Source organism: Portunus trituberculatus, chromosome 32 (assembly GCF_017591435.1).
Source record: "Portunus trituberculatus isolate SZX2019 chromosome 32, ASM1759143v1, whole genome shotgun sequence".
Lineage (NCBI taxonomy): Eukaryota > Metazoa > Arthropoda > Malacostraca > Decapoda > Portunidae > Portunus > Portunus trituberculatus.
Window position 1 is genome coordinate 13,082,426 of NC_059286.1, and position 26,310 is coordinate 13,108,735.

A 26,310-nucleotide genomic window follows, 5' to 3' on the forward strand; every position below is an offset into this window, starting at 1 on the left:
CAACCAGCCTGCATACTTAGAAGGAAACATTGGACTGACATAGATATGAAGACAAGACACTTTCATGTAAGTGCTCATTTGAACCTTCACTTACAAACTTTGTAGACATTTAAGTGGAAGTGTATTTCAGAACCTAATTATCAAGGAAATCTCCTCTTCAATTTGAGGAAATCTAAGGAAATCTAGCAACCAATAGAACACCTGCCTTGGCAGTCTGTTCACTATATACTTAACTATTGGCATCACAATAAGGGAGTCATCAGAGGTCAACCCTAAACAGTTCTAATCAATAAATTCTCTCAATACACATGCAATTTTAATTAGACTACATCACAACACAGACCAGCTAGGAGCCCCATCCTGCCCTGCCCTGCTAGGGTGAATCACAGACAAGTCATAAAAAAAAGGAGTAATTTTATTACCACAAGGACCAAGAGTTATGACTCATTTTCTTGTATGCATCTAAGTGGTGAAACATAATTACACAGTAATGACCACATATTCCCAAGTCAAACATTAAGGTTAAGTATGTTCATGTAAATATAAGAAATTGCTTCAGCCCAGTGTTGTGTGGCGCTCACGGCATACAGTGGCGGGACGTGCGACGGCCCTTCCTGTTGCCATGGTGTTCAGTATTATGCATCAAGATGTGTTCTCTGTGTGTTGGTGGGCGTGAGGGTTGTGTTCTTCAGTGTGTGGCGATGAATTGTCTGTTCTCATGCACTTCTTGTATAAATATACAAATATTTATACACATACATGCACATTTTCAAAATAAAGGAATAAAAAAACTTGAGCAATCTCATTTCTCTTCCAAAAGAAAAGAAAAATACTAAACTATTTCTTATCCAGGTTTACAAATGCCCAGCCCTGACGAGGCGTGGCAGGCGAGGCCACGCACCCCTCACTCCTCGGCGCAGATGGGAAAAATAACACATTTTTATATTCTAAACAATGGACGGCTGAGTAAGTGACAAAATGTTTATGAATATTCAGCAGCAGGTAAAGTATGTATATATATACAATATATATACCCACGACTAAGAGACTACGGGTGGTCTTGCAGGCAATATAAAAATGTTTACTCTCTCTCTTTTCTCTCCTTCAGTGACACTTGCAGTATGGAATCACCCAGTAAGTCTGCACAGTTACCCTTGAATGTTACTTCCTCTCACTGGTTGGGTGGCTGTGTGTCAGCCACACACTCCAGGCCCTTAGCAAAACAACCATGCTCCAGGTCACTGTTCATTAACATTCCTCTCAAAAGCGAGGAAGGAACCAATACTACATGGCAACAATTCGTGCTAGTTTCAAGACAGGGACTGGCTTCCAGGGACTGGCTGAGTGACACTACAGTGGAGCAGGAACTCAGTTTAGGCTTACAAGTAGTATTCACTGCAACCCTTCTTATGCTTCACTCCAAAGTATAAACTGAACACAAAGAGCCTCTGCAACCCAACACTGGTTCCATCTAAAAGAGAACAAAAATTATTTCCTGAACAATCAAAACTTTTCAACACAAAATGGAACTGACAAAATATTCAGAATGCACTTTGTCATTTAATAAGCAAAAATGAGTATAATGGAAAGAAAGTGTCAAGCCTCGAGGTAATGACACGAAAACCTGCCACTTCATCCTGGTGAACAAAATCAGTAATGTTTGCAAGTTGCTGCCTAGTTGCTGCACAAACATGCCAGCAGAAGCAAGTACCCATACTGATGAGTGCATGCTTAGCTGCACCACGCCTTCATTCAGCCCAGGGGTACACCAGGCAGTGCAATGCCTCATGTGCCATATGGCTGCCACCACCATCACCACTCTTGCTGCAGAGAGAAGAGGTCCTGAGGAAATGCAATGCTTCCCCTGCAGCCAACATTTCCTTACAGCCTGCAAGCCACGCTGCTGGCATCTCTTCTCACTGTTCCTGTTTTCTAAACCAAAAATTCTCATGAAAAAAATAAAAATAAAATAAAATAATAATAATAATAAGAAGAAAAAAATAATAAAAAGTAACACAGAAATGGCAGACTAGACCTCTATGTATGCTCCATCATAGCTAAATCCTTCCTATAACATAATACAGAACACTGTTCTTTCTGAGAGGGCACAAGACCCTTATAAAAAATAATCTGAGGCATAAAAGAACAGAACATAGAACGAGAACTACAGGAGAGGAAGGTGACAGGGCTCTGGCAACACTGCCACTCATGAATCAATATAAAGGCATCACAGATAAAATTCTGGAATAATTTGCTTCCTGAAACACACCCCAGCGGGTAAGTGTCTCCTAAACATACGCAACATAAAGCCTCTGTATTTCACAAGCTTTGAAAACCATCCTACTACACTACTATATAAACCAAACAAAATGGCATCAGTATGGCCCATGAGTGTGTCAAATAAAAAGTGCTTGATCAAATGATAAACTAATAAAATTGTACATATAAAAATATATATACAACTCGGTTTTTATGCTGACCTTTCATTATCGCTTCTGTGAACTACATCTGACCTGACACGCTGAGCAAGACATTTGGTGATATGTACTTGAGGTGAGAACACTGGTGTGCCTTGAGGTGACTGGCTGAGGCTCCTCCCTGGTCTGGCTAGGGCTTGCTTTTCGTGTTGGGCCCCAGCCATCCTCACCACCAGCCAGACTCTGCCCAAGCAAACATGCCCTCCCTCACACTCTTCCCTTGCTCATCACACAAGCAATCATGCTCTTCCTTCACTCCTCTGCTCATTAGACTTTGGCGCATTAGACTGTTATTGCTGATGATCCGGCAACCAAGCAGTGGCCCAGATAACTGCTCTAGCTTCTCACTCCCTCTCTTACACACACACACACACACACACACACACACACACACACACACACACACACACACACACACACTTGTCTAGGCATCACTAGCTTGGTCTACAAATCTAATCCATCCATTTGCCTCCTTCAAAGAAAAACATGTAAAAACAAAAAAACAATTTCCTTACCAAACCAGAACTCAATCTTCAACTAAGCTTAAAAATACACAAACTAATAAAACACTCAATGAGTTTTGAAGACAAGAGACTCTGTTAAGACCTGAATGCAGGTTTGCCGAAGAACGTACTGCAACAAAGAAAAGCAAGATCAGATGACACTTTACAACACAAGGAAATGACGATGATCTGCTAACTAAACCCGCCCAGTCGAGGTGAACGATGACGATGATGACGGTGAGTGTCTGATGACGACCTTGTGTGTACAGTATTAGCACCAGGGAAATGTTAGTCACCACAAACACTGTCCAACTGACAACCAGAGAAACTATGACCACGAGGTTACTTGGCAGCACAGTCAATATAACATCACTTTGAACTTTGTAAGTATACATGGAGGACAGCACACTGCCTGACACTAGCCTCCCCATGTATCACTTGACGTTGTCGTACACATCAAAGTCCAACACAAGCAGCTTGGTCTCCTCGGTCCCGTTCCTGCTGCCCACCGCACACACCAGCTTAGTGTCTGAAGCTCTGATGCGCCACACCACTCCCCCCGACCCCCCCGACTCCAGGGCCACCAGATTCCTGAGGAACTCCCCGGTCCGCACGTCCCACAGCTTCACTGTCCCATCGTCTGAAGACGTCACCACAAACATGTTGTTGAACTGGAGGCAAGTGACTGCGGACCGATGCTTATTGGGCCCTGTGGGGTGAACACACAAATGAGTATGGCAGTATACACACACACACACACACACACACACACACACACACACACACACACACACACACACACACACACAAAAAAAAAAAAAAAAAAAAAAAAAAAGAACCTGCAAACAAGCATCACACTTACATGTACATAGCTTTCCTCTATAAAACATACAAATACTCTCAATCATGCCCATCCATCCAATCTTCCTTTAAAGCTCCCATGATGATTAAATCTACTATCCTACACCTTGACCCTCAAATTCTGAGGATCTTGTCAACATGATCCTTGTTGTATCTCTACTGCCACTGAAATACATCATGTACTAAGCAATGATCGATGCACTACATGGACCATTTCAACTGTTAGTGGTAATAGGCATGAAAAAAAAAAAAAAAAAAAAAAAAAAAACTTGGATTACTCAGATGTTTCAGATAAATCATACTGGCTTCCCCCCACAATTAGTCTGACATGTGGGGGTTACTCTGGTCTAAAAAACAAATAGGTAAAGTAACTCAATTATCCCATTCCCACTGACATAAAAATTCCAGTAACTCACCTGTGTGTGACCTGAGAGATTACTAGCAAGACTTACAAGTTACAACCATAGCAGGACACACTTACATAGGAGTGCAGCGTTAAACTAGAACACAACAATATCAGAGACAAGTCACTGGAAACACAACACAAGAAGGACAGGCTGTCACAAACCTGAGCATCTTTAACAACACATGACAGACTTGAGGAAAATAAATATACACAACAGCGTACCCATGAGAAGAAAGTGCAAGTAATCACATATGTTTTACCATTCTTTTCCCCTAAACATACATAGCAGTAAGATATAATAATAACAATAATACACACATACATACATACAAAGGTTGTAAGGGAGGTAGCCAAGATAAAGAACACAACTAACATATTCACACTCATTCCACAGCTCTGTCTTGCCCCTTGGCCCATGATGGATAAGAGAAAGTACTCCTGCCCTCACTTTACCATGATCAATCCCTAAGCTTCAACAGTTTAATCCAGAGTATAACCCATTCACACCAAGTACTCCTCCCTACTACACCAAGATTAACAGCAAGCACTCTCTCCTATCACACCAAGTACTCCCCTTACCACACCAAGATCCACAACAAAACTTTCCTACCACATCAAGATTCATAGCAAATCTCTCCTACCACACCAAGCTTCACAGCAAAACTCTCCTACCGCACCAAGATCCACAGTAAAACTCTCCTACCACACCAAGATTCACAGCAAAACTCTCATACCACACCAAGAATCACAACAAAACTCTCCTACCACACCAAGAATCACAGCACCACATCCTACCACACCAAGAATCACACCAACACATCCTACCACACCAAAAATCATACCACTACACCCTACTACACCCAAAATCACACCACCACACCCTACCACACCAATAATCACACCGCCACACTCTACCACACTAGATATCACCAATAACAAGAGGACATTTACCTGAGAGAGTCTGCAGACACCGGCCGGTCACAATGTCCCACACCTTGACAGTGGAGTCAGCATTGCCGGATATAAGGATGTTGTTTTTGAGTTCCATGCCTGATGTGAGGCTCTGGTGTCCCATTAGGGTGTGGCGGCACTGTCCAGTCTCCACATCCCACACTCGGATACTGGTGTCCAGCGAGCCACTCACCACGTGGACACCATCAAACTGTGGGTGTGAGCAAGTGTCTCAGAGAATGTTTGTTTGGGAGGATGGGTAGACTGTGTTAAAATGTCTGTCCTTGGTTTGTTAGTGTAGCTGGGAGGGTATCAAGAGTGAGAATGTGTGATGAGTGAATGTTTATGAATCTGGTGTGTGTGTGAATGTGTATATGAGTAACTGGGAGGATACTAAAAGTGGGAATGTGTGATGAGTGGATGTTTATGAATCTGGCATGTGTGATTGTCTATATGAGTAACTGGGAGGGTACTAGGAGTGATAATGTGTGATGAGTGGATATTTGTGATTAATTTGTGTTTTTTGTATGTTAGAGTAACTGGGGAGGTATTAAGAGTAATAATAATAATAATAATAATAATAATAATAATAATAATAATAATAATAATAATAATAATAATAATAATAATAGTAATAAGCACAATAGCACTATTTGTTGTAGTAGAAGTAACACCAACAAAAACAGAAAAGTAACAGTTCTTGTAATACTAGTAGTAGTAGCAGCAAAATAACAATAACAATACCAAACATTTTGAAGCCCTTAATAGCACCACAAAACCAGCAAAGCAGCAATAATTCTTCCAGCAGCACCAGCACCCATAAGAGTAATAGAAGTCACACCAGCACACTGACTCAACAAGCTCGGCAGAGAATGTAGTGGTGGTACCTGGAGAGAGTAGACCCTGTTGGTGTGTCCCTGCAGGGTGTGGAGACATTCCTGACGCTCAGCATTCCACACCTTCACCATGTAGTCGTACGCCCCGCTCACCACCAGCCTCCCATTGTACTGCACACACCGCACCGCTGCCACATGGCCCACCAGCACACGCTCACAGGCACCGGTGCGCACGTCCCAAACCCGCAGTGTGGCATCCCTGGACCCACTCACCACCCTGAGGGTAAGGCAAGACATGTTCAGAGAGAAAAAATAAATTAATGAATAAAAAAAAGGGAATTGCATCTGGCTGAGCAAGACAAACGTTGAAGTGACTTGTGGTGCTGACATGAATCCTGACAGCACCAGAGAGAGAAAGCAAGATGTGTGTAAATGCTGAGTGAGTGACTTCTGTACTTACTTGTTCCCGTGAAGGTGGAGGCATCTGACGGTGGAGGTGTGGCCGTACAGGATGTGGTAGCACTCACCAGTGTCAGCGTCCCACACCCTCAGCATCCGATCAGTGCTGCCACTCACTATCAAGTTGCCAGACATCTGGGATGACCAGACGCCGCCCGTGTGTCCCGTCAAGGTCCGCATGCACTGGAAAGGTTGCCGTGTGAATGGGTGGTGTGGTGGCATGGTGGACAAGGTGCAGCTGCATTGTGTTGCAAATGAGTTGTGTTCCTCAAGGATCATACCTACCTTGAAACACTGCACTATTACACTGCCTGGTGGTCAGATGAGACAGTGACACACTGGCAAGGCTCAGTGCAGAGACATGAGAGAGTGTGTGAAGGATAGGATAGTATTGCCTCCTGATCAGCACCAAGAAGCATTAACTTTGCCTCTCTTACCTTGCCAGAAGTGGCATTCCAGACTTTGAGGGTGTTGTCATCAGAGCCGGATACGATGGTGTTCCCCGAGAATTGTAGGCAGGTGATGACATGATCATCATGCCCTTTGAGGACCCGTGGGGGCCGCAGGCTGGCCATGCGCCAGTTCATCTCTATCTTGTGTTGCCGCATGAAGGCAGTCTGTGGGAACGAGCAGAAGATTGTGTTTGGCAATGGCAGGAGAGGATAGGAGAGGTTAGCATTAATCTGCAGGAAGGATAGCAGTAACATAACCTCCATACTGGCTGGGACTTAGAACACTGAAAGATGAGCCAGAGGAGAAAAGGCCTTGGAGATACCGACTCACCTTGTATGGAGACACGTGGCTCATGCTGGTGCCCTTGCGGCGGCGGCGGTCCATCACCACCATGTGGTCCTCTATGCCAGCCTCCCGGCATTTCTCTCTCCACAGGAGATTATCAGCTGCCAGGATGTTCCAGTATTTGCAGGTCTGAGCTGCCCTCAGGAGATCCTTCGGGGGGAGGAAGCTTAAAACGTAGAGAGCGAGTTCTTTTGGCAGCAAGGAGATGAAGTCCCGCTGGAACTGGGGCAGGATGATTTGGTGGAGGTGACGCACCTGCAATGGCAACACTGAGGTGAGACAACACTCACCACTGGCACCAACACACTGTCTGTCTGCACCAACACACTACCCATCAACACTTTCAGCACCACTGCTCCATATCAACATGACAGAGATTGACAGGGAAAAAAAAAAAAAATAAATAAAAATGAATAAATAAGAAAATAAATAAATAAAAAGCTAAATAAAAAAAAAAAAATAAATAAATAAATAAAAATAAGCTTAAACTTGTCCTCTGAATAGGCAGGTTTGATTAGATTCTTAACAGATACCTTAACTTCAACTTCAATGACAATATAAGGGAGTTTAATAAGACAGACAGTGACAGTGCCTGATCATCACCACACTACAGGAGTGTGGCACTGCAAATACTTAGTTGTAGTTGTCCTGTGAGTGTGTCTCCAACACAACTCAGCAATAGCCAGCTCCTGCAGCCACCACCCACACCTCACCTCATTAAGATCACAGACGTCGATGAGAGAGTCGAGGGCATAGCGCTTCTGGGCGGGCGACCACGTCTGGTACTTGGCCAGCCAGGACTTGAGGCCGGCCGGGGGCGGCGACACCTTGTGGCCTGCCAGACCACTCACCTTCCTGCGGCTGTTCTCCCACTGTAGAGGAGAGGCATGGCAGTGGTGAGAGAGGCGCATTGGTAGAAGGATGTGTGGCTATAAAACTAACTGACTAGCAAAGATACGCAGGCTCATTGCATACACCCACCTGTGCTCCACTGCCTTGCATGACTTCTTCACAGGACACACACCCTTGGAGTCAGAACAAACCTCTGACTTGCGTTTGATCTGCAGGACAGGAGGATTCATAATAAGATGTAGTGCAAACACACCATAAAACTACTCATTCTTCAAAGAGAAGGAATTGGAAAAAATTTGTCAAATGTTGTTCAATAATTGTTCTTTGAATAATAATAAATAGAAAAAAAATAAATCTACAATATTGTTTGGCACTGAACTGATACTGATGACTGTAGTAAAGCAATTAATGTTGTCTGATAATACTGGTCCTGTGAAAGTACCTACAATGTTGCATAACATTCACAACACACAGATGAAGCATTACAAGGAGACAACAGACCGGCAAGTTGGTCCTCCTTAATTAACACTGAAAGAATAAATAAATGAATAAAGATAAAGTAAATAAATCAGTCCAGGTGTGTGTGTGTGTGTGGCAAGGAAAGGCAGGCCAGGGACTGACCTGCTTCTTGTCCCCTGAGGGTGAGCATGGCAGGTCAACAGTCATGCAGTGGTCACTCTCCTCCTCCAGGCCATCCTCGTCCATGTGGCCCTCCTCGTCCTCCTCATCCTCCTCATCCTCATTGTCCTCGTCCTGCCCCTCGCCCGGCTCCTCCCCGTCAGAGGAGGAGGATGACGAGGAGGAAGAAGAGGAGGAGTCTCCATCAGCAAGTGTGTGTGGGGGGGCTAGGGGAGGCACCTGGAGGGGCAGGTCCGGGGGGGTGTGTCCTCGTGGGGGGTATCAGTACCCAGTCCCCCACTCCCCCCACCACTGCCACCAACACCACCGCCACCACCACCACCACCACCACTCAAAGCTTCACTACACCCACAGTGAAGTTCACGCCGCACAGGTTGTCCCACACAGCTCCCCAGGCCCTCTTCCCCCTCCTGCTCCCCTTCCTCCCCAGGGCCTGTGTTGCTGGGGTCCTGCTGCCCCACTGCTCCTCCTCCCCCACAGCAATCACAGCAGTCACTCCCCTCCTCCTCTGGCACTAAGCTCCTTCCCTCCCCCTCTACTCCCTCCTGGGGAGAGTCTTCCCGGGGGCGGGGGTCTGCCCGGCGGCCGGATCCCGGCAGCCTGGTGGGGCAGGAGTGTTCCCCAGCCTGCTCCCTGGTGGCCCCACGGGACAGCCGGCCACCAGTGACGGGTCCCTCCGCCTGGGGCTCATGCTGGGGCTCCGGGCGTGGCCGGGTGTCATGGGAGGCCCGGCGCAGGCTGCGGCGGGCAGCGGCATGTCGGGTGAGCGGTGCCGTGCCAGCCCCGGACAGCGGCCGGCACACCAGACACACACGGTTTTGTTCAATCAGACTCCGTCCGATGCCCGGCACTGCCAGCAAGTCCTCCACACTGCCGAACTCCACCATTGACTGTAGGCACAGGAGGAAAGGGTCAGCCTCACTATGGGACTCTGTGACTCATACTCTGCCACTCATACTTCATGACTCAAGGAGTGAACATCTGCTGGTCATACAGAGACTACACCAGGAGGCAAGACTAAACTTTCAAATAACCAGTAATCTCTCTTTTGTCTCACACACACACACAACACACACATGCAGGGACTCACAGTGCGGGTGTTAACAATGGCCTCGGCCTTGGCTCGGCCCACACCCACCAAGGTCTCCAGGTCCTCCACTGTAGCAACATTGATGTCCACCACTTGGTCACCCATCATAACACCATACTGTGGAGCAAACAACACCTGCTGTACACCACCTGTCCATCAACACAGTGACCCTAACACCCATCACCACAACACAACACCAATCAAAGAATAATGATAATAATAAGAAAATAAAAAAATGCCAATCAACAGAACCAGTCACTTAGATAAAAAAAAAAAAAAAAAAAAAAGGTGAAGAGATGAAGTAAACAGAGAAAGCACAAAACAACAACCAGAAGAGTGATAAGAGAATGAGAACACCTAACAAACTGGAGAAAAAAAAAAAAAAAAATAAATAAAAAAAAAAAATAAATAAAAAAAAAAAATAAATAAATAAATGAATAAATAAATAAATAAAAAATAAACAAAATAAATAAAAGTGAATAAAACATATAAACAAACAAATGAATAAAAAAAGCCTTTGCCTAAGAAGAGGAGGTGGCAGTGTCAGTGTCAGTGGATATGTCACCATGATTTGCAGTTTCTTTTCTTGAAGGCAAAGCAACTGAATATGACACAAGGATAAGCAAGACTGTTTGTCCTGAGTTCCAAGCAGCTGAGGCCTCACTAACCTTTTCACTTGGCCTTTCTCCTTAGTCTTTTTGTTGCCTTTCCCCAGATCTCACCTCACATGAAAAAAATAAACAAAAATAAAAAAAAAATAAATACAAATGAATAATAAAATACTTCAGAGAGAGTGGTCAGCAAGCACAACTAGATAATTCCTGCCTCTACAGTGTCACCACCACCTGAACTGTCCCTGTCCTGCCATGAGTGTTCTGGATGCCCCATTACCTCCATACAGTGGTGGAGTGTCCCCCATACACTGATACATTGATAGGGACAAGTCAGTGGTGGTGTGCCTCCCAGTGAGTGAGTCAATGACCTGCACTGCTTGCTATGTCTCGGTAGCTCAAACACCCTGCTGCCTGCCCCGTGTCACTGCTGCTTATCTCTCTCCTTCAGATACTACCTATACTATCAAGGCTTGTAGTGAATCATTCATCAGGAGGAAGTTAATCAGTGTTTTTCAAGAGGAACGACAATTATGATGTATTATCTGTGAGGAAAAGAAGTCCACATGATACCAAGACTTGCACAACAACCATGTGGGAAAACAAACCATGAAGATGACAATGGTGATAATGATGATGATTGTGCTGAATTTTTGTAATGATTTCAGGATTAACTTCTAAATGGCAATAAACTACTTCCAAACACTGCATTTTTCAAACATTCTTTCCTATAATAAAGAGACAGTATCTGAAACTTTTCTATGACATATTTCCCTTCAGGTTGAACATGTGTATTGCTACTTGAGCTTGTCTGACATGTAAATACAAGAGTAAGTTGGAAAAAAAAAAAAGACCTATTCTGATAAGTATATAAAAAGGAAAGCAGAAAAAAAAAACAAGACTTGCTCTGATAAGTAAATAAAAAGAATAAGCAGAAAAGAACTCCGGGTTTTTGCTCTGATTAATAAATAAACAGAATAAACAAAATCAATTCAATATTTCTTAGTATATGAACAAATAATCCTGCCAATTCTCAGACAACCCATTCACACACACTACACACCATCCTTTCACTTCCTCAATCCAATTTTATAACACACATTAGTCCACAGTCACAATCTCTCAATCTATAAACCCAAAGGATGAACATGATGCACACTATCCTTTCTGCTTTCCTGTGAACTAAATCTTTATACCATACTTATCAGCCAATCTATCACTTCCCTTGCTTCTTCACAATATGACAGAGTGTGCTGTGCGGTAAGGAGCCTTGAGTTTTGCTGGTCATGAATGGTGCACACACACACACACACACACACACACACACACACACACACACACACACACACACACACACACACTTCCATTCTTTCCTTCTTAAATGTGTGTCCTAGTTTTCCTTTTTTATACACAATGCACTGCTTGTTTCATCATAGCTTCCCTCTGTTTGTTAAGTTGCATCTTTTTTTTGTCAGAGGTGCATTGCTCAAGAGCACCAAAAACACTGAAAAAAGCCAACATTGAGTGCCAGTCCCCAATGAGAAGTCAAAAGAATCAAGTATTGGTGGATGTGTCTTTAAATAAGCTACTGAGTTTGTGAAAAGGCTAATCTGTTTTCAATTTGTCCTATTTTTATCTTTGTCCAAATCTCCCCTTTATTATTCTCTATGTATCTATTGTTTCATCACTGCCTTCCTCCTCTCAATAAGCTGCATCATACAAAGTAGTTTTTACGAACAAGATCAGTGAATTTTCAATAATTTATCTCCTCAAATATTTACCCAAACATCCTCTCACTGTTCTCTACTCCAAGCAGCATTGCTTACACTATCTTTTGTTGTATCATAAGAAGCTGCCAATTTCCAATCTTTTCTCTTTTAATCCCCATCAAAATTTTGCTCTTATTGTTCTCTGCTTCTCTTGCTTTAGGTTTAGTGGCAATAAATAAACTAAATTTTGTCATAAGAATACAAGACAGTGAGAAAACCACTCATTTTACAACCCTTCCTCTTTCCATGTTTCTCTCAAATTTTCCTTTCACTGGTCTGTACGGTTTTCTTGGTTTTAAGTAGCAATGAGTGAACTAGATTTCGTCATAAGAATACAAGAAAGTGAGAACAGCATAGAACCTTTCTTTAAATCTTCGTACAATTTTTTTTCTTACTTTTTTCTTATACATCCCTTGATTCCTCATTTGCTAAGCTGCACTGAGTAAATGAGCCACTAAAAAGATTCAGTGGTGGAAAAACAAAACAGTAATCTCTTTGTATAATTTGTGAAGTAATGTTTTTCCTACTACTGTAGTTTGTGCCTACGTGTATCTTAACATGGATATACATATATCACTAGAATACATTGTGATGAGTCTTTATTTCTGTTATCATCCTATTAGTTTATGGCTGTGTCCTAAACCTTGCATATATTAAAAGCTGCTGTCTGTCCTAGTTTGTGTGTGGTGAGACCCAGAGAGCAAGTCATTCAGCAAAAGTATTCAGTTAGTCATGTGCTGTCAATCATCATCTACATAATGTTTAGAATCTCATCCCTCACTTTGTTGTAGCTTATCCTTACACACACACACACACATTCTCTCTCTCTCTCTCTCTCCTAATTCTGCCTAGGTTTAATGTCCCTTGCATCTACAAATAATTATTCAACATATGTCTTCTTTTAAAGCAGAGAATGACATTGCATAAAAGTCCAACACATAAGAATAATAAACTAAAACTAGGAACAAATAAGACATATTGCATATAAAGGGAAAGTAAAAGAACACAAACAAAAAAAGAAATGAGAAAATAAAATAACAAACAAAACAAGAACAAAGGAAGAGAATGAAAAAAACAGCATAATGACATAAACAAAATGAGGGAACACAGGATAAGGGAAAACAACATAATAACAAAATTAATTAATGGATGGAAATTAAAGAGTAAAGAAATGAAAATATGAATTATAAATGGTAGAAGAATGATTAGAAAGAAAGACAAGTAAATTTTAAAGGAGAGTTGAACAAACAGTGTTATAGCAAAGTTGTAATTTGATAACAGGAAAAAAAAAGTAGGAATATTGGATGTCTTGATAGAAATTAAAGAAATGTTACAAAATTATGAGGTGATTCAGGATAAGGTTGAATTAATGAAAAGTTTTAATATGTTAATGAAAAGAAATTAGTGAGTGTGAGGAATGAAAAGATAACATGATAAACTAAACATTGCTATAGTGACAGATGTACTTAATAAATAATGAAAAAAACTCATTATAACAAAAAAAAATCTCATTCTAAGCTAAAAATTTATTGAGAATATCACAAAGGTTTAGAAATAATTAAAGGTAAGATGAACTACCAAATCTGAAACAAATATATCAATACCACATATATTTCTCCTCTCTCTCTCTCTCTCTTTCTTCACTGCTCCTCCTCCTCTAACCTTTATCTTTCCTTCTTCACCTTATTCTCTCATACAATTTTTTCTTTCCTAAATCTCTCCCACTCACTTTTTGTTCCTAATTACCACTAACTAGCCCCACACTTGTCCCACTCCACCCTAGCCTCACCCAGCCCTGCCTAAACCCTTTCCAGCCCTCAACTAACCAGCCTAGCCCGTCACCTACCTAATTTAACCTAATATAGTCCTTCAGTCTAGGCCTCACCTACCCTGGCCAGCCCCTCCCGTAACCTGCCCAGCCCTAATCTATCTTACTCAGCCCTACCTATGCATTCTCCTTACTATTGTAGCTCCTAAACTAAACAGCCCAGACCCTAATTTGCCTAACCAAACCCACACAGTCCCTCAGTCTAGCCCTCACCTATCCTGGCCAGCCCCTCACCCCAATCCTGCTTACACCCTTTCCAGCCCTCAACTAACTTACCTAGCCCATAATCTGCCTAACCTAACCCAAAATAGTCCCTCAGTCTACCCCTAACCTATCCTGGTCAGCCCCTCCCATAGCCTTCACCTGCCCAGCCCTACTCAGTCCTCCAGCCCCTCACCTGTGCCCTTTCCTAACCAGCCCAGCCCCTCAACTACCTAACCTAACCAAAAATAGCCCCTCAGTCTAGCCCTAACTTGCCTTGCCCAGCCCCTCCCGTAGCCTTCACCTGCCCAGCCCTGCCCAGTCCCCCAGCCCCTCACCTGTGCGGTCTCTCAGAGGGTAGCGGGGGCGGCCGAGCTGAGGAGGGCAGGGCGGCCCCTCCACCCCACCACAGCCTCCACCATCACCCACCACCACACACCACCACAGCTCGCCACAGTTCGCCACAACACAGCCTTGCCCTCGCCTGGTCCCAGTTGCCTAGTATCCTTCGCCTCCTGGTTTCTGTGGCGCCTTTTCCTCCCTCCTGCGCCCCTGGTAGGATGTCCCGGTGGTGTCCTGTGCGGCTGGGGACTCAAGGGCGCGGTAGTGGTGTCCCCGGGCAGCGCTGAGCTCGTGAAGCAAAGAAAGGCTCGCCTGGTGAGAGCAATCACAACAAAGGCGCCATCTTGGATTTCCGGTTACGTTCGAGGACCAGCTGGCGGCGCGGTATTTAAATGGCCACGGAGTCACCCGCGTGTATTCTCGCCTTATTACGCTGGTTTTGCCGATAGGTAACTTACAGAGAGACTTGATAGATATAAGAGAGGCTTAGAATAGATAATATATATACGTTACACTTAGTTTTGAGACATTAGCATCACCACTGTGTCACTTACTTGTGATAACACTTAAATCTGAGACATTATTATAAACATGGCTGTAAAGTCTATCTTCTTTCTAGCATTAAGCCCTCCAGTAATGGGACGTATTTTTACCTTGAGATTTGTGTACGATCAGATCATTTTATTGATATTAGGAAAATTCGAGTCTATGGAGGTCAGAAGATTAATGGCCAGTCTTCACTATTTTAATCCCCCCACATGAGTTTCTGAAACTGTATAAAATCATCATATAGTAAGCAGAATGAATATGGAAACGCGTCAAGGTACTGAAGAGGTTAAGCATAATATATACTGTTTGCAGGAATAAAGCTACTTATCTTGTCCTGTAACACTGTATTCTAGACAATGATTACCATAAGAAATATAAAAAAACCAAATACTGAGAATGCTATCTTTACATTTTTACCATAGTGTGCAATATAACATCATGCAACTGTATATTTTGCATGTGTAACTTATTTATGGTTGGAATTGAATCTGAGACATTATATAAACACCATTATCATCATCAGAGATATAAGCTAATTATATTTACCTAGCTATTTATTCTATATTATAAGTCTTCATTCAAAGGAAGTTGACAAAGGAAGTTGACGAGTGCTATCAGGACTAGACGAAGATTGCATATGTCAGTGGAGGATTTAAATGTCTGGGTGATAATCCCTTTTATTCACTTATCATACAACTAGTTCAGTATAAAAAATAATTGATACAGAAACTTAACTAATATCAATGATGCTTAACACAAGGAAATACATAAACATCACAGTTGCACTAAATCACGAACACTGTCAGTATTGGCCGCTATAAGAGTGGTTCGGTATAAGAAATTAACAGATATGTAACACTTATAGACAACGTAAAAAAAGTGCATGGTGGTTGTTTGTGTAAAAAGTGCAATGGAAGGGAAAAAGATGCATAAAGTTAGATGCAAACACACACACACACACACACACACACACACACACACACACACACACACACACACACACTACCTCTTTACAATACCAACACTATGCCGTGAATGTTTGCCACGCCCCACCTATACAAACACTGCCAGAACTGTCCTCTCACACGTAACAGAGAGTTCAGATAAATATTCTCACATCATCCTTTCATTAACAGCTTCACTTGTGCTCTCTTTAACCCCTTTAGTACCACGACGCGTTTTCATATTCCTTCTGCTTACTATTCAGCGATTTTATACAACTTCAGAAACTTATGTGGGAGATTAAGATAGTGAAGACTGTAGCCATTAATTTTCTGACCTCCATAGACCCTTCCTAATGTATACAAAATCGTTTAATCTCACCCAAAAGTCAAGATAAAAATGAGTATCAGTATTGAAGTGGTTAACTCCTGAAGAAAAGTGAGCTTCTTCCGTCCAACCTCCTGAAGTAGGCGCGGGAAAAAGTCGGGTATGTATATCGCACTCTTTCAACTTTAAATTCTTTCTTCTTGTCTACCAACGCCATTAGTTCTCTAGTTTGAAGGATGCCAGAAAGTAAGAAAATAACCATATCAGCCTTTTTCTCTTAGTACCTCCGATCTATCAATGATGTATAAGTTTTCTAGTTTTAAGAGAAATAAGAGCGCGAGAAAATATAGTAAGAGGTAAGAGATTGTTGTAAGATCATTAACAAAGAAGATAGTAAGAAAATAACCATATCAGCCTTCTTTTACTGCCTTCAATCTACCAACAATATAATATCTAGTTTTAAGAGTTATAAGAGAAGGAGAAAATAAGGTAAGATCTAAGAGTTTTTTGTACGATCATTGACAGAGGAGATCGTAAGAAAACAAACATATCAGCCTTCTTGTACTACCTCCAATCTACCAACAATGTAGCCTATTGGTTCTTTAGTTTTAAGAGTGATAAGAGCGCGAGAAAATATGGTAAGATGCAAAAGTCTTTTGTACGATCATTGACAGAGATCGTAAGAAAATAACCATATCAGCCTTTTATTATTTTTTTTAGTACCTCTGATCTACCAACCATGTATTAGTTATCTAGTTTTAAGAGTGATTAGAGCGTGAGAGAATATGATAAGATGTAAGAGCTTTTGTAAGATCATTGACAGAGGAAATCGATAGATTGGTTAATGAGAAAAGTCGGGTTATATCGCCCACTTTTAGCCTTTTTCTTTCAATAACCTCCGATCTATGTTGTATTAGTTCGTTAGTTTTAAGAATATAAGAACGTGGGAAAATAATGGAGGATGTAAGAGTTTTTTTGTAAGATTACTGACACAAGAGATAAGGAGAAAAACAGGGTTATATCACAAACATTTAGCTTTTTCTTTCAGTACCTCCGATCTATTTTATATTAGTTCACTAGTTTTAAGAATATAAGAGCTGAGAAAAAAAAATCAGAAAATATAGTTAGATGTAAGAGTTTTTTGTAAGATTACTGACAAAAGAGATGAGAAAAATGGGGTTATATTTCAAACTTTTAGCTTTTTCTTTCAGTACCTCCGATCTTTGTTGTATTAGTTCACTAGTTTTAGGAACATAAGAACTGGGGAAATCAGAAAATATAGTTAGATGTAAGAGTGTTTTGTAAGATCACTGACACAAGAGATGAGGAAAAAATAAGGTTATATCGTAACCTTTTAGCTTTATTTCTTTCAGTACCTCCGATCTATGCTGTATTAGTTCGCTAGTTTTCAGAATATAAGAGCTGAGAAAATAATGAAAAATGTAAGAGTTTTGTATAAGATAATTGACGCAGAAGATCGGTATATTAATAAGGAAAACAATAGACGTGAGCACAAAATGATACTGTACTTCTGAAGGAAACGATCGAGACAAGTGCCTGTCCGGTTGTGTTGGGGCGCAGTGGTCACGATGTTGTACTTTCGTCGCCCATCCATAAATGCAAATGAAAACCCAATTTGCAATCTCTTCATTTGACACAAAAAATGAGTACTTACCTGTGATATATGAGATGAAAATACAAATATATAGAAACACTTCATATAAACAGAGGAACACGGGTCACGGAACAACAAAAGCAAGCATAATAATCTGTATGAAGTCAATGGGAGTGTAAATAAGTTGCTTCTTAAAATGGATTATGGCATATAAGATTTTCCCTCTCGTCTGACCTCGAGAGTTAATCCCATGCCATAGTGGTGTGCCAGAGGGTATAGGATATTCTTCTTACCCAACAGTAAACACATTATTGTACCTCGGCCTTCATGAGTGATCCTCGTACCCAAACTGAGTAAACTATTGTGCCTTACCTCGGGAATATTCTTAATGGGGGATCTTCGCATGATAAACAAAGAGATACCTCAAGAATACTGCATCCCCAAAGTAAATAGGTTATAATTGCACCTCTGGAATACTCTCTGTGGGGGATCCTTGTGTCGCAGGTAAACAGATAAGTTGACCTCTCTCTGGGAACACTTTATCTTCCTTGCTCGTACCGCACCACTGACCGGAAGCCTCGCTCGCCATCCGCAGTGTACGTCACCACCTGCAGGCGACCGTCAGGCAGCTGCACGCGGTACTCCCCTTGCACCTGAGAAGGGAAGAACTACTGGGTGGGTGGGTGGGTGGGTGGGTTTGTGGGTCTTCCTCTTGTGCAGCATTTTGACATGAGTGATCAGAGCAAACATTTCGCAAACGATCTTAATAGTATAGAAAAAAAGATGAATAAGTAAATGAATGAATAAGTAGATAAATACACTACAGTTTAATGCACTTTCTTTTAATGCAGCTTTTCTTTCTTTTTCTTCTTTTTCTCTTTCTTTTAAGGTTCAAAGAGAGTACAAATATTGTCTTGAAAGTTGTTAAGGAAAGGAAAGTGGGAATAGTGCCTTGAGGAGAGCGGGAAGAGTGACTTGAAGGTTTTAGGTGGGAATAGCATGCTTTGAAGAGAGTGGGAATAGCAACAAGCAGGTTTAAGGTTCAAGGAGAGTGGAAATAGTGCTTTGAGGAGAGTGGGAACATTGACACGCAGGTATAAGGTTCGAGGAGACTGGAATAGTGTTTTGAGGAGAAAGGGAACAGTGACCGGCAGGTTTAAGGTGGAAGTAGTGCCTTGAGTAGAGTGGGAATCGTGCCTCACCGTGTTCCCGTCGCTGCGTTCGTGGTGGCCGAAGGAAGTGCCGTGGTGCTGGGAGTTCACCTCATATCCGTACCGATAACCACGGCTCTGGGGAAACACAGGAAACACACTTTTTGTTTCCAGCCTCAGCTCATTTTAGAAACGCTCACATGAAGACAAAACGTTACGGAGATTATTAAGTTTGGGTCTCCTTATCTATTTTTTTCATTGATGTTGTAGTATATTAGTTAAACTATTACTACAATCGTGAAAATACACTTCACTATATAGTCTGCTATTAACCCGTTCAATGCTTTGGCGCGTTTTCATATTCATTCAGCTTACTATTTAGCAATTTTATACAGCTTCAGCTTATGTTAGGATTAGAATAGTGAAAACTCTGGCCATTAATCTTCTGACCTTCATAGACCCTTCCTAATGTAAATAAAATCGTCTAATCACATCCAAAAAAAATATGGTAAAAATGCGTCCCATTACAGAAAGGGTTAAAGGTTGCTGAGAAATATACTTTTATCTCCAACAAGTACTAGCATTTTGAAACGTTTTGATATCACGACAACTATTTCCAAAGGCCACAAAGATGATTACAAGGCTTCTCGTTAACGGTTTCTGTTGATAATGTGGTGTTTTTGTCAGACTATCATTAAAATCACAAAAGAGTCCTTGAAAACCTAACTAACTTCCACCGCAACCTGTTCGAAGCAGAAAAGATAAGATTACACTGTAGCCTACAACAATACGCGTTTGTATTTCGTTGCTACATACATACCTTAACGATATCAGAAAATTATCAGTTAGTTATCAAAATAAAAAGAAAAAAGTAAATAACGATTCATTTCAACACTGACGTCTAGTGACTTTAAACAACAGATACGCGTTAATTAATTACCTTGTTGTCTCAAAAAAGCAGAATAAAATAGAATAAATGAAAGAGTTAAACGCACCGCCCTTTTAAACACAAATTTCCTGTTACATGAATTATTAACAGTGCACGTGCGTTAGTTAATTGCCATAATGAATAAACAAAACAAATAAAATGCATCTCTCTCTTAACTCAAATTCTCCATCACATTAATTAACAGATACACTTCCGTTAATTGCTTCAGTGAAAACAAATGAACTAATGAATAAAATGCGCCTTCCTTTTTTAACACACATTTCCTATCACACTAATTAACAGGTGTACACGTTTGCTAATTCCACAAGCAAAATAAATAAATAAAATAGATATTAATAAATAACCAAATAAACAAATGAATATAGATAGTAATGAACCTTCCTTTTAGCAACTACTTCCATTAACCAAAGACGTCTAACCTGAATCGAATGTCATGGCCTCGAGTAATCCTTTCACTGCTATTTGGCTCATTTTTCTTCCGTCACTCGCTACTCTAAAACATTTATTATACTACGCCCACCTCCAAACGGTATGCGAAAAAAAAAAAAAATAAAATAAAAAAAAAAAAAAAAAGATAAAGACATAAAAAGAAAAAGAAAAATACAAGATCCATTACTTTTCATCCCCTCTTCTCTTTTGTGGTTGTTTATAAAGATTTGATACATTATTCTTGGGACCTTACTCTCCCAGAAACTCGAATATTAAAAAAAAAAAGTTTCTAGTTGAGATAAAGACGACATTTTAACCTCTTCAATACTGGGACACATTTTTACCTTGAGATTTGTATACGATTAGACCATTTTATTGACGTTACGAAGGGTCTATGGAGGTGAGAAGATTAATGACCAGAGTCTTCTCTATCTTAATATCTCACATAAGTTTTTGAAGCTGTATACAATCACCAAATAGTAAGCAGAATGAATATAGAAACGCGTCATGGTATACTTAAGGGGTTAAGGATGTTTTAGTGATTCCAGTGATAGATTAACACTAGCTCTACATTACTGACATGAGAAACACCCTTGGAAACCCGGTTAATAATCTATGTGGCCTTGGAAAATAGTCATGGGGAGAGAGAGCAAAGCATTTCTGAATACGAATCTCATGCTGTGATAGAATTAATACACGTATCTAAAGAGTTACCTGTCTCTGAGGCTTGGAGGTGCTGGCGGCGTGATGGTGGTTGTGGTGGTCGCGGTGAGGTAAGTTTTGCTGGATGCTGGTGCTGATCTGTCTGTGCACGGTGCTGGTTGGCTTGTATTTGTCAGGTAACTCATAGGATATCTGGTTGTGACTACTTGGGGGTTTGAAGGTGGTGGTGGTGGTGGTGGTGGTGGTTGGTTTGTAAGGAGGGTTAGTAGTGACGTAGTTACTGTTGTGCGTTGGCGTGCTAGTTGTGATGAGGTTAACGAAGGAGTTGTAAGCTTGGGGTGCAGCTGTAGTGGAATAGGAGAGAGGAGGCTGAGTTAAGTCATCCACATAAATATATTCTGGCTTTTGAGTTGTGATGATAGAATTGAAAACTGGTCTGTAGATATTGATGGCGTTGATTGTATGTAAGGGCTTGTGTGTGGTTGTGGTGGTTATGGCGTGCTTGTATGGCGCCGCACCCCCAAGGCCGTTAGCTGGGGAGAGCAGATACGTGCTGGGCTTGAAACCTGACCCAGTGCAGCAACTCTGAGAACTCGGCGAGGGCTTGAACTGCAGGGGGAGCAGACTACCGTGGTGGACGGTGACACCCGAGGGAGGGCTGAGCGAGGGCGTGTGAGCGTCCAGGCTCCGCGGCACCTTGTTGTTGTTGTTCTTGGCGTGCAGCAGGTGGCGGAGCAGCGCGAGGCCATCATGTGCTGCTGCAGGCGGTGACTGGCCTGACACAAGGGTGAGCAGGTTGAGGTCTGCGCTCACACCCTCCGTGTCCCTACTGCTGGGCGCCGCTTGCTTCTGGTCAGGGAATATCCACGATGCTGCCGCCGGGGCTGATGCCACCAGCACCACCAGGAAGACGCCCGCCTGCACCTGTAGATGATGAAATGTTATTGAAAACCCATGACTCATCCACACTTGTAGAGAAATTCATGCATGGTACTTACATACCCTGGCCATGCGGTAGGAACATCGCGGCGGTCCTAACTCCAGTCCTAACAGACGCAGCCCTCACACCCACCCTGTAATGCAGGCAGCCTCAGGCTCAGACATAAATACCTGTAGACGTACAAGACGAGTATGGCTACTTGTGGACTGAAGTACTACTCTATATAAGTGAAATGATCCGTATATAATATACATTTGCTGAAGAGTGAAGAGTCTGTGTTGCAAGAAAGGCATGGATGGGTCTGGCACAGGACGGCGCGATCGATGGTCTCTCCCTCCTGCCTCGCCGGCAACACAGATGAAGGATTGAAGGAGCTAGGGCTTCCTTCGCTTTCTTGGCAGTTCCAGTCAGGAACACTAGTGGGACATCTATGGCAGACTGCCGCCCTAGGTCTTGGTGAGGACCCTGCATCTTGATGGCGCGTCTCAGCTCACTCTTTATGTCCCTGTCCTTCATGTGTCCCTTGTTGGCCTCCATCGACTCAAACACCTGGTGGTAGTGGTGGTGGTGGCGCTCGTGTTCCTGCCGGCACAGTTGAGTCCGGCTCTCGGCACCGCCGAGATCTTTCACTGAGGCAGTACTGTGGCCAACAAGATACCGAGGCGCGGATATAGTCATCACATTCCTTACGATGAAGCAAATCACATTCCCCCAGGGATAATTTTACGATGCTCTTCCCTGACCTCACCGATCACCGCTATGGAAAGAGTGTTCCGTCACTCAAAGAATATGGGGAACCTCTGCACCATACGTGTGCGGCGATTCCTTACGTAGAGGTACATGTGGGTGCATCCTAAAAGAAGACTCAGACAAATGAAGCCAAGAATCCAGTCAGCATGCTGCAGCTCCCTTTCGCGCAGCACCGCCCCTCCCATCACCACAGCCAGGTACAGGAAGCCGCACGCCGCCGTCAGAATACACAGGAGGTTGAAGGCGTTGATGTTGTCCCTGCCCACACAGTTCCCAATGAAGAAGCAGTGGTGGTCGCGCTCCCAGATACACATCCTGCATACCTGACAGTGGCGAGCGATGGGAGGCACGTCATGTCTGCAAAGCTTACAGGCACGCCAGGTGTTGGGTGCCCTTCTGCCTCCCTGCTCCCTCTCCGACACTCGGCCGGGAGGGATCCAGCTCGAGGCATAGAAACAGAATGAGGTCACGGTCATGGAGACCCAAAGAAGAACTTGAACAGGGAACGCAGACTCGTTATATATACGCGGAATCGCAGTCTTGTGTAAATCCACAAGGAAAAAGATAGCTATCACTGGTGGTAGGAACTGCATGAAGCCCCAGTTCAGCCACATGATGCACCGTAGTGGGTGCGGTGGAGGGCGTGCAGTGTTCTCCCACCGTGTCGCGGCCTGGCTGGAGAGTGTGTCGTATTGCCTTAACATTTCCACAGACACAGAACCTGAGTCGGTAAACATGGTGATGCGAGAGCGTGGGGCGTTGTCCACGTGTTGCTTGTCATCATCGGCCAGTTTGTAGCTTGTTGATTGCGTTATAATGTGGTTCTCCCTGCGAGCCAAGACAGGACAGAGAAGGAAGGTTGGTTGCGCTGTTCTGGAATGCACTGAGCGATATAGGTGAGAAGTACTGTATTGTAGTGGACCTTTATTTCTACAGAGACCTAATAAAAAAAGGAGAAACGAGGAGTGACAACCAGAAGAGGCTGGAAGTGGTTAGTTAGATGTTGGAGGTGAGGACAAGATGCGAGGAGGGTGTGCCGGGCGGGTATTGGGCAAAAAAACCTCAATGGCTATCTATTACAATTATTTGCGATTGTCGTGTGGCATTCATTCTTCTGATACATGTTCGTAGTCTGAAATGCTTTTGGATCTCACCAGTAATATATCTAAATTCCCCAGACGTGAGTGACTATGGGTGGGGTTCATAAGAGTTTTTTTTTCTATTGGAGACGGAAAAAAAAAATTATATATATATATATATATATATATATATATATATATATATATATATATATATATATATATATATATATATATATATATATATCAAGAATCATAAAAAAAAAAAAAATCTTAAACACTAACAATTTTATTTACACTATAATATGAAAATGTCGAACAATACATATTACCCAAGAACGTTATTGTTACGTCCGATGTATTATATGATATGAATAACGCAAAGACTTCCCACACACTACGTCGCTATTCTCTGTTCCAATATCAACTGTTCACACATTATAGAATCTCACTTATCATGCCAAGCGACGAGTAAAGCTTAATGACTTTTGTTCAACCACTCATCCTTCACATCATCCAATCACCTGTTGCTGCTGCCAATATACAAATGAATTCACAATCACACCTCGTCCATCACACCATCACCGCCATCCTTCTTTCCTTTCTTACTACTCATGGGAAAATAAGCCAAGGAAATCTCACGTTTCTCTGCTAAATTGCTCGGGATTAGATTAACGTCATCAAACTCCCTCGTAAAAATGTCGTCGTAGATGAATGAAATGAATGAAATTAATAACGCCCACCGACGCTACACAAGCAGGCAGAGTTCGCGTATCTGCGACATAGCGATAGCGCGCCATAAGGAGGGTTGGTGTGGCGAAGGCGAGGTGGATAGAGAGGGTGAGACAGAGAGGGGTGGACTGGAAGGAGGTAGACGGGGGCTGGCTATATAGAAAGTGGAGGGAATGTGATGAGAGAAGATAATATGCTCACATTGTACGCATCATGACGCAGACAGGTTTGAATCATTAGAGGTAATGGAGCAAAAACTAGGATGGACTTTCACTTCTTGGCTGTGTTGTGTTGTGTTGTGTTCTCTCTTTAACCCCTTCAGTACCATGACGCGCGTTTCTATATTCATTCTGTTTACTATTTGGTGATTTAACACAACTTCAGAAACTTATGTGGGAATTAAAATAGTGAAGACTGTGGCCATTAACCTCTTCAGTATCATATGACGCGTTTCCATATTCATTCTGCTTACTATTTGGTGATTTTATACAGCTTCAGAAACTTATGTAGGGACTATAATAGTGAAGATTGTGGCCATTAATCTACTGACCTTCATTGATCCTTCCTAATGTAGGCTATATAAAAATCGTCTAATCATACCCAAAACTCAAGGTGAAATATATCCCAGTACTGAAGGGGTTAATTGTCTCCTTTCCTCTCTCATACTCCTTCATTGAACAGTATGCATACACTCAAAAGGATATACTATTTTAGAATCTTTATAATTTTCGTGGGTTTGTATGTAGATAAATCTCTCCTTTATTTCACAGGTTATGAACGTATTCTCAGGTTATGCTATTATTCATCCTCTCTCTTGAACTTTCTGGGATTTCTTTATTCTGTAACTTTCGATCAGTTTCTCAAGACACAATTATTCCTCTATAATTTCGTGTAATTCGTATAGCACTTGAATAAATCTCTCCTCCTTTATTTATTTTATTTTTTTATTCAGTTTCTGTTTTACCACTGCATTCTCAGACTGTATTGTATTATTTTTTATGGCTATGCACGTTATGTGCTGCAACAACTTCATCATTCAAAGCACTTCACTTTGCTACCGTTCTATGTGGAAAACGTATTTTCCACTATCCTTTACCCACTGCCTCTCCCTGATCATTTTTGCATGTCCTCTTGTCCTACCAGCTTCTTCTGTCACCAGCTTGTTTATCTTTTCAATGCCATTAACTACTTTATATATTGTTATTAGACCCCCTCTTTCTCTTATATCTTGTAAGTGTGTGTGTGTGTGTGTGTGTGTGTGTGTGTGTGTGTGTGTGTGTGTGTTTAGGAATTTCCTTCTTAAATCTATTTTCTTTTCTAGCTTCTCCCTTCAAATCCCATTATATGTTTGATCCTTTATTTCCTCAGCCTCTTTATTTATTCATTGTAATTTCAAATCAAACATTAATCCTTCCACAATTTCACTTTTATCTTTTTACGTAAGGGTTTTTGTGAGTCGAGGCACTCTCTTCTTTAGTATTCAGAGCAAGACAAACCTTCAACAAACACTGAAAACAAACATTTCCTCACTGTCCATTTAGCAAATCCCTTCATACATATT

The 26,310-nt window shown here is 42.1% G+C and overlaps 3 protein-coding genes across 3 annotated transcripts; all 3 read right to left on the minus strand.

The window, feature by feature from the left end:
* Window positions 1-397: 397 nt before the first annotated feature.
* Window positions 398-10,909, minus strand: LOC123511979 (F-box/WD repeat-containing protein 7-like). Its single transcript, XM_045268087.1, has 12 exons — window positions 10,764-10,909; window positions 9,873-9,989; window positions 8,990-9,672; window positions 8,765-8,942; window positions 8,269-8,352; window positions 8,005-8,163; window positions 7,277-7,546; window positions 6,931-7,110; window positions 6,495-6,676; window positions 6,086-6,311; window positions 5,199-5,409; window positions 398-3,689 (listed from the first exon to the last, which is right to left on the minus strand). Exons 1-12 carry the CDS (start codon window positions 10,767-10,769, stop codon window positions 3,415-3,417), a joined length of 2,571 nt encoding a protein of 856 aa, XP_045124022.1. The 5' UTR covers window positions 10,770-10,909; the 3' UTR covers window positions 398-3,414.
* Window positions 10,910-15,837: 4,928 nt separating this feature from the next.
* LOC123511797 lies at window positions 15,838-22,271 on the minus strand. The gene is made up of 3 exons (XM_045267813.1): window positions 21,300-22,271; window positions 19,259-19,345; window positions 15,838-18,709 (listed from the first exon to the last, which is right to left on the minus strand). Exons 1-3 carry the CDS (start codon window positions 22,209-22,211, stop codon window positions 18,596-18,598), a joined length of 1,113 nt encoding a protein of 370 aa, XP_045123748.1. The 5' UTR covers window positions 22,212-22,271; the 3' UTR covers window positions 15,838-18,595.
* A 686-nt stretch (window positions 22,272-22,957) lies between these two features.
* On the minus strand, window positions 22,958-23,953 carry LOC123511798 (probable protein S-acyltransferase 16). The gene has a single exon (XM_045267814.1). It carries the CDS (start codon window positions 23,673-23,675, stop codon window positions 22,965-22,967), a length of 711 nt encoding a protein of 236 aa, XP_045123749.1. The 5' UTR covers window positions 23,676-23,953; the 3' UTR covers window positions 22,958-22,964.
* Between the last annotated feature and the right edge of the window lie 2,357 nt (window positions 23,954-26,310).

Coding starts and splice junctions, on each gene's coding strand:
- LOC123511797 (XM_045267813.1), bottom strand. CDS start 22,211: ATGAGTCATGGGTTTTCAATAACATTTCATCATCTACAGGTGCAGGCG. Junction 19,346..21,299: donor CCTCCAAGCCTCAGAGACAG/GTAACTCTTTAG, acceptor GTGTTTCCCCAG/AGCCGTGGTTATCGGTACGG. Junction 18,710..19,258: donor AACGCAGCGACGGGAACACG/GTGAGGCACGAT, acceptor TTCCCTTCTCAG/GTGCAAGGGGAGTACCGCGT.
- LOC123511798 (XM_045267814.1), bottom strand. CDS start 23,675: ATGTTTACCGACTCAGGTTCTGTGTCTGTGGAAATGTTAAGGCAATAC.
- LOC123511979 (XM_045268087.1), bottom strand. Junction 8,943..8,989: donor CCCTCCAGGTGCCTCCCCTA/GCCCCCCCACAC, acceptor CTCTTCTTCCTC/CTCGTCATCCTCCTCCTCTG. Junction 7,547..8,004: donor ACGTCTGTGATCTTAATGAG/GTGAGGTGTGGG, acceptor TTGCCATTGCAG/GTGCGTCACCTCCACCAAAT.